The sequence below is a fragment of the Erithacus rubecula genome (assembly GCF_903797595.1).
Source record: "Erithacus rubecula genome assembly, chromosome: 3".
Lineage (NCBI taxonomy): Eukaryota > Metazoa > Chordata > Aves > Passeriformes > Muscicapidae > Erithacus > Erithacus rubecula.
This window is the reverse complement of record NC_136689.1, coordinates 122,923,345-122,937,356: the sequence shown is the minus strand read 5'-3', so window position 1 is coordinate 122,937,356 and position 14,012 is coordinate 122,923,345. Positions and strand designations below refer to the sequence as shown.

The following is a 14,012-nucleotide window of genomic DNA, read 5'->3' as shown; positions in this document are numbered from 1 at the left end:
GAGAACATTCCAGAGATTCCTGGCTGCAAGCCTAGACTTTATTTTGCTTTTTTTATGTCTATCTATTTGTTTCTTCATATTGGATCATAACCATGTGGCAATGGGAACATTTTATAATGTTTCAGTTTAGTTATTTGGACAAAATCAGAATGAATTAAAAAGCTCAATTCAGTTAGGAATTGCAGAAACCCGTCCGAATGGAGATTAGTTTTATTTATTTATTTTTGTTTTTATTTAAAAAAATTGCATGTTCAGTTCGTAAGGATAAAACATTGATTACCTGAGTTGTCACCATTTATTTATATATTGTGGGACAGATCAGAAAAAGCAATATCATCTCCAGCTGCATCATAATGCAAGGTCTATTACTGCCACTCTTGTAATCTGAAGAGATACAGTGGACAAGTTCTCATGTGGAAGATTTACCAGGAGGAGCCAAGTGCTCTTTGAAAGTATATGGTGGAGATAGAGAACATGGTAACCATCCAGAGAAGGCCCAGATCAACCCATAAAATCTCTAAATTTGCTGAGTTTCATGTACAATGTGAGATCTAATGTACCCCAGCCACTGGTGTTAGCCAAAAACTCCATAGCAGGTTTTGTATGGGCAGAACACATTTTCCTAAAGCTGAAGGTGTTTTATAAATGCTTACAGCTTTTCATTATTCAGGATATTTTTGAAAGGTTAATGTATACAAAGAAAAGAAATGCTAAAATGCCATTGGTACTGTCTGCACAGGAAAATTAGAGGAGATAGATGGATATGCATCAAAAAATTGATTAAAAGTTCACATACAATTTAATAATGAAGAAATTATTTTAAAAATTGAATAAGACTGAAGAAATTAAAATAAGAGCTGTAATCAAAGAACAATTTACTAATGAAAACAGCTGTAAAAAATACTAAGAGCAGTTTTAAGAGTTAAGAATTAATTTTTTTCTACATGCAATAGTATAAATTTGTTAATTTGAACTGTAGAGAATATATTTTTGTATAAACAGTTTTCATCTGCACTAGAAATTGGACTGGGCAACAGCAATCATATGACATTTGCAACATAGATAAAAGTAAGTTAGATAGTTACTGCAGTTATTTTCTGCACTCAGATGAGCAGTGACAGGAAAGGGCCAGGATTTCAATGGAGATATTTTCCAAACAAGAACTGCAGCCATGTGTGTGGATGCCTCTGCAAGTACATTCACTACCTTCATTGAAAGAGATACTTTCTCAATCAATTCACTCTGGATTATACCAAGACTGTTTATCAAAAAAATGATAAATATTCACCTTTGAGCATTTTTTTTTAAGCTTAGGGTCTATTTTTAAAAAATGCTTTTCTTTATATGTGTTATATATTCAATATTCAAGGAATCACAACAAAGTGTTTGGATACACTAACAGTCAACCAAGTAGATGTCCAAAATAATTTACACAGTGAGTGACCAAATTGCATGTGGTACTTGGCTGAATATGTTGTTTATGCTGTTTATGTGCACAATATTGTGCACTTTTTTACGTATTTTCCTTGTAATACTCATGATAATTAGGAAAAAATCACTTTGCAACAATCAAAATAACTTCACAGACACATTAATTTGGTAAGCATGGTGGTATTCATTCAAAGGTTGGACTTGTATGATCTTAGAGATCTTTTCCAACTTTAATGTTCATATGATTCTATGGTTCTAAAGATATGAATAGTTTTATTTTTTTTTTATGTTTATGACATTAGACAAAATAACTCCACTTTAAATAGCTGAACAATGAATGTTGTCTTTCAAACAACAAAAATACATCAGAAAGGAGTGATTTGCAGAATCTAGTTCAAAAATGAATGGGTGCTCTTCAAAGTGTGTTGAAAAACTGCAAGAATTCTTGTGTAGCTTGTTGTCAAACGTTCAGTATTTTTATATTGGAAATAAAATGAAAAAATTCTCAAATCTGCTACTGGTCACAAAATGGTTTTGAATATGGAAAAGACCTCTGAGGGGGGAGCAATGCTTTTGCCCTTTCTTAAATATTTTACCACGGAGGCAGGAGACTGGCTGAGGGGCTCAGGCATTCCCTGCAGTATTCCAGCCCAGGTCAGCCCTGCTCTCCCTCTGCCAGTGCTTGGGCACTGGCACCCTGAACAAATCACCAAAGTGCACATCAGAGAAAGAGTAAAACAGGGAAAACTAGAGAGAAAGGAAGAAATTAAAAGACAAAATAAAGGAGAAACTCTGCATCCTGGATTTATCACTGTGCAGCACTAGAAGTGGAAATACTTGACTGTGGCTTATTGAAATCACTACTAAAATTCAGGATAGGTTTCAGAGGGACTGCCAGTGTTTTGGCTAATTGACCATACTTTAGAATTTGATGTTGAGGGTAAAGGAGATATTTTTGCTCCAGTTTCAGTTCCTCTTACTACATCCTTTTGGTCCATGAAGAAGATTTATACAGGAGTTTACAAACTCCTGAGGGAGGAGAGCAAGAGGTTTCTCTCATGAAGAAAGTCAGTGTGCATATGAAATGACATAAATCTTTGAGTCATTTCTGAAAAAAAATAAATGTATGATTTTCTTATTTTCATATTTTCCCTGGTCTTTGAAGTCTAATTTCTTAATTTCTTTGGGTTTTTTTCCTTTTTTTTTTTTTCATGAGCATAACTACAGATTTCAGCATGAGCAATGAAAATCAGTTTTGACATATCTAAAATGAGTCAAAGAGACTATTCAGGCCAATAGTTAGGACTCAGAACAAGATGGCAAGATGACAGGTTTCAACATAAGGCCATTTTGGACCCCTACTGAATTACTTGACATCACTTAACTGTGTGAGCAATACAGAAGAGAAGAACAGATACTAGAGAAAAAATACTTAGCATACTACTTTGCAATGATTTCCTAGATAAAATTGCTACATAATATTTCCACTTGAAAATGTATTTACACCAGTGAACCTCAGCTTAGCTGAAGACAGATACTTTAAACCAATCTCAATTTAGCACTTCTCATATTCAACAGTGGGATATGATTGCCAGTTTTTCACTTGCCCCTATTCAGAGTCACAGTAGTTAATTGTTTTGTTCATGGTGTTAGTTATCTGTAACGTTGTTAAGGATAAGAATAAGTTCATAACAAACAATAGTTTTAATTTGTCTACAGGAGTTCTCCAGTGTCTGATTAGGTACCAACAGTAAATAGTTGGTATTTTATATAATTGCACTTAATAATTGCCATCAAGGAAGTAAATTGCTTACTTGAGAAAGTAAGGAAGAAATAGAACAAGTATTTGGTGATATCTTGGCATATCTTTGTTTTGAATCCAATGATTTGGTCTTATTTCCAGTGAAGTTATCACCAGGGGTTCAGGATCTCAGCATAGGAAATGCTGAGATTTTTCTGAGTGGTGTTAAATGCTCTGACTTCCCACCAGATTTCTCAGACAAAATTTCTGTCCTGTTCTAACTGGGTAACCATGCTGTTGTCCCAAACACATTAGGAAAGATGGATTGTTTCTATAAATTCAAGTAAGTGATGCATTGTACATCCATCTGTTAATGAATGGATAACAGTCCTTTGTAGTTTTAAAGGAGCTTTTGTTTGTTCTTAATGTGAACCAGCTTCATAATGAGCTGAGCTGAAGTATTCTGTGTGTGTATAAATAGTCCATTTAGTTGATTGTTTCCTAAAATGAGCTAGATTGGTAGCATCTATTTAATGTCTGATTCTGGTCTCAATAGAGCCAATTGTTTTCTACTATGGAATTAAGTAGGAAATGAAGTCGAACTAGTTTATAAGTTTTGTTGCAAATTCTATATTGAGAAGAAAAGCAAAACAGCAAAGAAAAATAATTTCAGAATCCTTCTCATATCTGAAATGTGCTAATAATTTTTCTGCACTTAAATCCCCTGGACTGTATATTTTTACAATTTTCTGCTCCATGAAAATTATTTCCAAGAAAGTTGCTCAAATTTTGTTGTTGGCTTTTTTTTTTTCCCTATTTTGTGCAGTAATGCCCTTTGGCTTAAATGCTATAAATTTCAAATTCAGAATGTTAAGAATGGATGTTACTAAAGAAATAGTGGAATTCCCCAAATGAGTTGACACAAAGGCTTTAATTCCACATGCCACAGGCCTCTTATTACCAACATTGAGATTCCCTGATGAAATTCACAACCTGATGAAGTAGGTGTGGAAAAGTGCCTTTTGAGATTAGATCAATACTTTTAAAAGGATATTCCAAACTTATTTTGGTTTAGAAACAATAACTATACCTTGCATTTCACAAATTCAGTTTCTTAAAATCCCATAAAGCAGTACAGTAGGGGAACTTTATTGTCTCCTTGATCATAGTCTTGAAATGTAGTTTCTGCAGGCTTTGTCCTTTGGTAAATTTCTCTGTATGTAACCAGATATCTTCTCTAAAAGAAGAATTTAAAGTTATTAAATATCTTATTATACTATTTGCCACTGGCTTATTTTCTTTGTATTTTTTTTCCCCTGTAAAACTCAAGAAAAAAGAAAAATAGAAGGATACTCATTGGTCTGAATGTGTCATTCTGTTGCTGCTGTTTGGCTTAGCTGCTGGGTGTGTTTAATCTTCCATTGACACAGGCATGCTTTTGCCCATGATCAGAGTATGCTTGTGGGAGAACAAAAGACCCAAAGTGATACCTTGATGTATTTTGTCAATAACACTGAGCTACAGTATTGACTGAAATTTAGTATTTTATTTGATTGACTTTTATTTAGGGTAGAAGTATTACGCTTAATTAGGCTTTTTCTTTTCTTTTTTTTAATTTTTTTTTTAATTTTTTTTTTTTTTCAGATTAAATAGGCCAAACAGTTATCCTGTGGAATCTAGAATAGTTAACTTCTCTCCCCATCAACTGTAGCTTTTAAATTTTGCATTTCACTCCATCCTATCAAGGGAATACTCTTAGCAGCACTACATGTATACACTTAAACATCAAGTCAGGCAGAAAATCATGGCGATTTGTGGTGTACGGTTCAAGGATATTTAAAAATTACTGGGGGTTCACACACATTTTTATAATTGTAATCAAAATAATATAATTTACAGTAGGAATTTGGCCTTGTTTTGCACCTCTCTAACTCTCTCCCTTAAATCTTTACCTGCCTTCATTTCCAAGTATTTAAAAAGGTACCAGTTCAAAGATTTCAGATTTTTTCCTTCTTTCCAGTTTGTTGTAGTCTTTTTAGAATGTCTATCACATTGGGCAGTCTTTCTGCTTTTACTGGGTATCATTTGACCTTGAGTCAGTGTGTCACATGTCATTACAGAATTGCAGATAGAGTTCATTAGGTATAAAATAAAGGTCAGAGCTCTAGACATTTTGTAGCAAATTAATGTTTTAACATTGGCAATGGTTGTTGGTCCACAGACAGGAGAGAAAATGAGGTGCTTAGACAAGAAAGGTCCATTAATTTTGTACTAAAAGCTCCTCTAGTTTATTTATTATGGATAAACCAAAATACCTGGAGATTTTTTAAAATTCTCATACACATCAGTTGTGCCCCTTAAGGAATCTGAAAGATATTTAAGTTGGTAATAAATACTGAAATGGGGATTAATTATTCATAGGAGTAAATATTTAAACATTCATAGAAGGAAATATAAAGAACAGTTTAACACAATCATCACTAAAAATGATGAAATTGTATATTCTAAGACTGGGGGGAGACTTTATCTACCAACAAAATATGAAAATTATGCATTATGAGCAAGATTTTTTTACTGCAATACTCTCTTCCATTTAAGATTCTCTGAGTTAATAAAGAAGTGTTTTTATGATCATCCATAATATACTATATTTTAGTCCCTTTAAATGAACTGGAAAAAAATACCTGAAGCATTTACTGACAGTGCAGAATGATTTATGTATGACCTTTGTTTAGTTTGTTTTCTCTAAAAAGCTTCATTGTCTTTTTTTCTCAGAAATATCCCGTCTTCTAAATAAAATGTCAAAACATTCAGTTTTAGTGACTGGTACTGCTTTTTCATTCCACTGTTTTTCTTTATCCATCACAGTGTTTTTGAAACATCTTACAGTCTCTTCTCACTCAGTGCCCATTTCCTGGGTTTTACATATATTGCTCTGTCTTAATTAAATGATGATTTTTGTTTGTTTCACTTTTGCTTTTTGAACTGGGAATAATTGCCCAAGTTTAATTTACTTGATGTGTCTATAGTCATAATACTTAATGATCCATTATTATGCCAGATCTCAGCTGCACAGGAGTGATCCATATTATTGAAGCAATTGGGTGTCTACAGATGCTTACAAAGAGGCATTTGCTAGTCAGAAAGGAAAGACACTAAAATCTATGATGCAATGTATGCATTTGTCAGACTTTGCATTGCAGTGCATGTGACAAGTCATGTGTTCAACCTGTCTGCTATAATTAATGTGTTTTGGGGAAACAAAATAAGGAAAAGTATATTTAACCAACATAGTGAGAAAGGCAGAGGGTTTCTCAACACACACCATTTCTCAAAAGAGACAAAACTGTGTTTATTCAACATAAACAAGTACACTGAGAAGAGTTTTGCTGGAGAAATTATTTCAAGCTATTTACTTAAAGTGTGAAGGAGTTTTATTAGAGTGAATATGCTTTCTCTTGGACTGTGCCTGTCTTGAATTTCAGTAATAGCTAAACTCTTGTGAAAACATACTTTTGGTAAATGTACATATTTATTAAAGCACAGATTATAAAATTGATGGTAAATATAAGTTTGTCTAACACTAATTAATTGCATTTACATATATGTGCTGAAATGTGGCATTCTTTTTATAAGCATATCCTATACCAGAAAGGTCCTTGGCATGCTTTACAGCTGCATGCTGGATTTCTTGAGTTCCAGAGTTTGATCTCTGTCAGTCCAAAACCACTGAGTCCAGCATGTTTGTAGCCAGAAAAATTAAATTTACATAAACAAATTATTCTGTCATTCTCTGCCAACACCTACCTTCCATAATGTTATAAATGGTCCAAACTTTCAATTCTGACCTCTGACATTTCCAGATATTTGCTGATTTTCTGAAATTATATCTGTTGATGAATCATATGCCAGTCTCTGTCTGTTTAAATAAAAATGCTAAAATCATAAATTTTCAAAATTATAGTTTTGTGGAAACCTGTAGGATCCTTACTGATGAGCTATACCCCATTGTGCATGGTTATTGCAAGGACAGGTACATATGCTGAAAATAGATGAGGAAAATAAGAAGTATCTGAGATTGCATTAGCATTACAGAGAACATGGCATGTTATATTCACAGTTACGCTTCAGAATGGAATATTTTAGCATTAAGGCAATGACCCATAGACATCTATGTATACATATAAACAGATTTAAAAACCAATTCATGGGGATATGCTGAATGAAACAAACATTTCAGTTTTGCCGTAATCGCATTATTGTTAAAATTTTAATAGTGTAGTGGGGAAAATTATTGGTTTGCTAAGGAATTTGAGCAAATAATAGTTAAGAATATTTTACCTATTATGCTGCAAGTCAGCAATATGAAGTATGAAATACAGTCTGACATACAACTCAATACCAAATCTACAAAATATAATTTTATTGGTCTTGCTCTCAAAATAAAGTAATTCAAGAACATTCCACAAATCACTAAGTCCACTAAGTCTGCAACATAACTCATCCTCAAAAAGATATTTGTTGACTTGATAATTTTACATGTTTTGTTGCACTGTGAGATCTGTGTTCCTTACACGGAGGAAGAACTGACATGTAAGCTGTGACAGATTATGGCTGAATCCCCTTTATTATTAAAGGGAGTTGTTTTATATAATACCAATGCTGAAAAATGTTCAAATGTATGTAAGAAATTAAATAGTTACCCTATGCTTCATCTCTAAATACTGAATGAACTGAAACAGTTCTGAAGAGGCACAGTGATGATATCTTTATTGATACCCATTTAATGTGGCATGTATTTGATTTAGCTGGATTTAGCACCTATAATAAATAAAAAAATAAATAAATAGCTGTATAGAAATAATATTGACCATTCTATTTAATGTGACTTGGAAAGACTGCTAAGCTTCACTACAGTAAAGTTGTCATCAAAGTCCTTAGTGGACTGATTTAATTATGTTACACAGTTTCTATCAGACTTTCACTGTTAGCAGCCACTGCAAAAAAAATTAATTGCTCTTCAAGGCCTGTATGTAGTCCCATTATTTTGGGCATTCACATAAGCATATGGTTCAGTCTAAAAGCACTTGTAGTCAGACCACAAAATTTTAAATTGGCCCCGTTATAAGAATGAAGTTGAGAGTTGCATCATCTCATGTGACACACTGTATGTTCTGCCAAGGGCTGTCTGCTCCAAACACCTGGCTCATGTGTGTAGCTTATTCCCACCTCAGCAAAAAACAGTTCTGAAGCTTTTGCAATGTGACACAAATGCAAACACGATGTGCTTATCCACTCAGCAAAAGGAATGCTCTAAAAATGCCAGGATAGGCTGTTCAAGGCAGTAGCTGAACACGTATAAATGTGTTAAGGAGTGTGTGTTTGGTTTCCAGGATCAGTGGTTTTGGAGAGTCAGGAACAACAGGGTGATGGATGGATACCCCATGCAGATTACCTACTTCTGGAGGGGGCTGCCTCCCAGCATTGATGCAGTTTATGAAAACAGTGAGGGGAATTTTGTCTTCTTTAAAGGTAAGATTTTGTGTAACGCTTTGTGTGATGACTTCTTGAAACATATCTTGTTTATTTTTACTAATGATTTGTAAATCTTGTTGCAAATTGGTAGCTAAATGAAGAGTATATAAGTTAGCATTTTCTTGTTTGGCAATTGCATTTTTAATTTATGATTACTCTTCACAGCATCAGGTCATTTGCTTACATATTCAATGAAAATTTGAAAGTATAAATATGAGACATGGAAATAATCTGCTATGAAATAATTTTTTATAATGTGTTTCAGGAAGATGCAATGAACACCTTTCTATTATTAATTTTTGTATTGTTCTCTTGCTCTTCTTCCTTTTCACATTTGAATTTCTTATATATTTAAATGGAATGTCTGCTTATATATCTCACTAAACTGCAGTGTATTTGCTTCATCTCAGACCTGTGATGTTAAGAGTTTCATGTGGGGAAAAATAATCTTTTTCATAGATGTGTATTTAGTGTTTTCAAAGAAGCATAAACTCCAGAAAATAAGTGATATAGATTGAATTGTTGCTAACAATTATTTTCAAATTTCACTTCAGACATCAGCTGTTCTTCAAAATTCAAGTTCTTGAACATGTACCTAATTTAGACTGAATGATAAAGCTCTCTGTTTAATAATTGCATAGTTAGCTATAAAAGTCTGCAAATTATGCAAAGTATGTTTATGAAATAATCATTTGAGAGAAGAGGAAACTAAATAGATAACAAATATGTGAAAAATTATGCAGCTATTTAGTGTTGTGAATTAATTTTTTTAATCTCATTACAAAAATGATTTTTTTAAATTGTTATATAAAAATTAATGCATTTTTACAAGTAGAGTCATTAACAGGGAGTTAAAAGTAATATTTCATTCACTAAGGAAACAGATTCTTGGATTTTTTAAATGAAAAATATGTCATGACATGCAGAAACACTTCATAACAGTATAATGAAGTTTATGTTTTGCTAATAGTGAAATTGTCATTTTTGTGTGAATCATAAGGAAAATTACATTCCATATAGTTAATGTTCTATTTATATGACTTGAATACAGCAAATGCTTTTACTTCTGTTGCCATAGAATAAACTTCAAGTCATTAACTCTGGAAAGTTTATATGGTTTGGAATAATGATCAAAGTATCCTCAAATCTCCATCTCACTGCTTGATTTTTAGGTCCGTAGGAGATGGAAGGGTAAAAATATTATTCTGTAGCTATTCCTTTGCACCACTTCTACAAAGAGCAAAGCAGCTACCCTGGGCATTCCAGACTTCTGCCTTGGTAGTGCTGGGATCCATTTTCTGAGCTCCAGACAGAAATGATCAAGCTTACTCTTATAGCTGCTTTTTCTTCCTTCCCAGTGACCTTGAAATATGTTTCATCATTATTTAACCTTCACCCAGTGCTGACTGGCTCCTGTTAGATCCTAGAGGAATAGGTTGATCTTGCAGTCTGTGGGTTATGGGTAACAAACAACAGAAGAAGGATGGAAGAACTTTTGTATTTTCTCTCTGGGAAATTACATCAAGATTAATTAAAGCAAGCAGGAGCAGCAGGACTGTGGTCTTAAAAGTCAGAATTGTGTTTTCCTTTCACATCATCCCCACCTTATGCTATCTGATTTCAGACCAGTTAGTTTTGAGCCTTTTAGCTGATATCATATGATATTTGAATAATCTGCTGTAGGTATTTTTCCATATGACTTCTTTTCAAAGTTCCTTCCATTATTTTTCCAATGACATTTGTATTTTCCCTTCATTTGCCAAAGACAGAAGTCTTTGTATTTCCTCGTGCAATTTTAAAAAAATTTTTGCTTTTCTACTATGTCTTCATGACTCTTAATATCTAACTGTTGGTGTTTTCTATCAGTATAATTCATGTTTTTCCACTGCTACAGAATCAAAAATTTAAACTGAGTCTTCTGTGTGGGTGTCCTTGAAAATTCCTGTTCCAAGGATGTCAACTGCCTTATGGAACAGAATTACAGAAATCTATATAAATAGGCTGTAGGTAAATGATCATTGTCTCATTTCTTCTAGTCCACCACAGAAATTCCTGGGAAAAGAGTACATGTCCTCCTCCCAGAGGTGCTAGAAATAGACAAGTGGGTTGTTGCTGAGATGATAAGCAAGTAGAATGTCTTATCCAGGTAGTGTGCTATATCAGTCTAAAATTGGTCCAAATGAGTAAGTTCTAGAAGGAACTTTAAATATGAAGTCTAGAATGCAGATTTTTGTGTTAACAAAGCACATAACTAAGCCAATGTCTACATCCATTATTCAGAGAATAAAATAGAAAAGGTGTTTAAGTGCCAGCAGAGAGCTTGAGCTGGATTAATGTCATTATGCACTCCTCTGACCCACACTATAGTGTCACCTGTTCCTACTCTCCCTTTAGTGCTGACCCATAATATACTACAAATATACAGGATAGACATTAGGAAAAAAAAATTCCTTGCAGAAAGAGTGCATGGATAGATGGGCATTGGATTGGGCTGGCCAGAGAGGTGATGTAGTCACTGTCCCTGGAGGTGTTTAATGAAAGAGTGGACGTGGCCATGGTTTAGTTGATAAGGTGGTGTTAGGTCATAGGTTGAACTTGATCTCCAAAGTCTTTTCCAACCTAGCTGATTCAGTGATTCTGTGGCAAGTTCCTCATCCATCCCAGCAGAGCTCCATGCACTCTAGCTGGTCATTGGCACAGACACCAACACCCCATGCCCTCTTCCCTGCCCATCCTTTGTACAGAGCCAGGAGCCTTCCACTCTAACATTCCATTCATAAAGCCATCCCACCATGTCTCTGTGATGCTGGGAAGATCACAGCCCTGCAGCTGCACAAATTTCATCCCCAGCTCCTGTTTCTTATTCCACATAACATTTGTGTTTCCATAGAGATATTTAATTTGGTGCCCCCAATGAAACCAACTTACTGCCTGGAGTGGCTGGAATTCCTTTGAGCTGTTTCAGGTGCTCTCCTGATGACCTGTGATCCCTCTTCAGGCTCTGAACACCTCTTGCTGACACTGGCATCAAACTGGTTGGAGTGGAATGGATTGAGGTTCTCCCTCCACCAGCAACATTAGTTAAAATCCCTCTTTACCAGCTTGGCAAGCCTTTGACCAAGATGCTCTTCCTGTTCCCTGCCAGATGGATTCATCAGCCCCCAGTAGACCAGACCATACTCATAAAGTACAGAGCAATCTGGTGGATAGCTGCTTATAAAAAACAGATGTTTGAATTCTTGTTATTATTCATTGCCAGTGTCCATGTTGAATAATAATAAGATGGCATCAAAAAGATATCGTTTTATTTTCTTTCTTTTTTTTTTTTTTTTAATGAGAAAACATGAATAGCAAAATTTATTCTGTGCACCTTTGGTAATTTATATAGTGCTAAAAATGAAATTGTCAAGCCATCTGCACTGTTGAATGTTGTGGTAAACCAAATGTAGCAATAGAAAGGCTGCTGTAGAATTCATACTACCAGTGCCTCCATCATAACATTCTACTGCACTTATCCCATGTCCTGACAGTTTTATATTGAAAAATAGATTTACTATAGTGTCAGATCATGGAAAAGAGAAATGACAGAAACTTGATGTGGAAAATAGGGAATGGGGAAAAAGAAACCATGAATATTAATTTTAGGATACTAGTAAAAAACTAGATACAGGCTTGAAAGACCAAAATTAAAAGGCATGTTGACTGGAAAAAAACAACATTCAGGATTAAATATTAAATTTTTAACTGATTGATTTAAATTACATGTAACTGTTAAAAATTTAGGAAATCATCTCACCACTCTAACACAGTGATTATATGCCACAGACTTCTTGCACTACACATATACCATAATTGCAAATAATATGGACAAAAACCACAGAAGCATAATTATTCAGAATTCAGATTCTATACAGGAAGAACTGGTTGCTAAAAACTGCTTATTTGTTGGCAGTAGTCAGTAGGAAGTTAAACAGTCTGAAAAATATCTAGAATATTGTAATTTTAAGTGAAGCACAGCAATACAGACGTCCTTTATTTCCAGTACATTTTTTAGAATGGCAAAGATGGTATTTGAGAGACTTGAAGTAATTCTGTTGTTCATCCTTCTCAGCTGTTTCCCTACAGTGATGATATTTAACAAAGCATTGTTTCAAAAGAAGACATTTTAGCTTTTTTATCACTTTCTTCACTCTCAGCTTCTGACCTTGCCAATCTGCTTATTATTATATTAGACCTTACATTAGGGAATAAAAGCAGAGAGATTAAACATTCTGAAATTTCAGACTTCATGAAACATGTGGTGCTTTATTCTCTGTGAGAATAACAAACCTACCAACGAGACCTTAAAAAAACAACTTTGCAAGATAAGCACAGTGGTTGTTTGTGCCTGGGGCATAGGTTCTGACTCCAAAGAAGCACTAGCTATCTGTAAGAAGAATAAAGATATGACTACTTTTGTAATAATTCTTTCCATTATGATCACAATTCATCAAGTCTTATTGACTATTTATTAGTGGAAGTGGAATATGAGCTACATGAAAGCATACTGACTATAGCATTAGTTTTTACTACATTTAAAGTTACACAAATTTGTTAGAAGTAAAATTATTCTCATCTCAGCTGGGCATCTTTTGCACTGATTTTCAGCTTTAACTTCTCCTGACATTGGATTCTGATCAGTATTCTGTTGATCAGATCAATTCTCTGATCAATAGTCACCCACTTTCCTCCAGGTGAGAGACAGGAAAAAAAATCCGAAACAAGACCAACAACAAACCTCCTAAAACATCACAGAAAAATCAAACAAACAAAAAACTGAACTGGAAACTGTCAGCCAGATGGAACATTTGGATTTCTTATATACAGTACTTCTCATTAACAATCAACACAGTTAAAGCAGACTAAACATGTCTTCTGAAGCACATGTTAAGTAAAAATCCCTCTAGTTAGCATTAATAGGCCTTGCTTACATATGTAAGAGCTCTCAATGTTTGTCTGTCTCCTCAGAATACAGTTAAATTTACCTTTTCTCTGTTTTCTAAGAAAGAATTTGCTTTTTAGTAAGAAATTATGTGAAGAATTCAGTTTCTTATGTCTGTTCCCACATCTACACTTTCCTTTTACTTCAGTATATCTGAATATGCAAAAAATAAATGGTTCAGTGGTGCTGTCACTTACAATGGTTTGTGTGTAGCCATTTTTTATTTTGGTATGACCTGATCTTGCTAATATTTAACTTTGCTTCTTTGAGTATGGCTGATAATGATCTTTTAATAACAATTGCTTTGACTTTTATTCCTTGTGA

General features: G+C 34.1%; 1 protein-coding gene across 1 annotated transcript in view; it reads left to right on the top strand.

Moving 5' to 3' along the window:
* MMP16 (matrix metallopeptidase 16) overlaps positions 1-14,012 on the top strand; it is a 169,024-nt gene that overhangs the window by 133,092 nt on the left and 21,920 nt on the right. Inside the window, exon 7 of the mRNA XM_079300674.1 lies at positions 8,566-8,704. Within this exon, the coding sequence (XP_079156800.1) occupies positions 8,566-8,704 (139 nt within the window). The remainder of the gene's footprint in view (positions 1-8,565; positions 8,705-14,012) is intronic.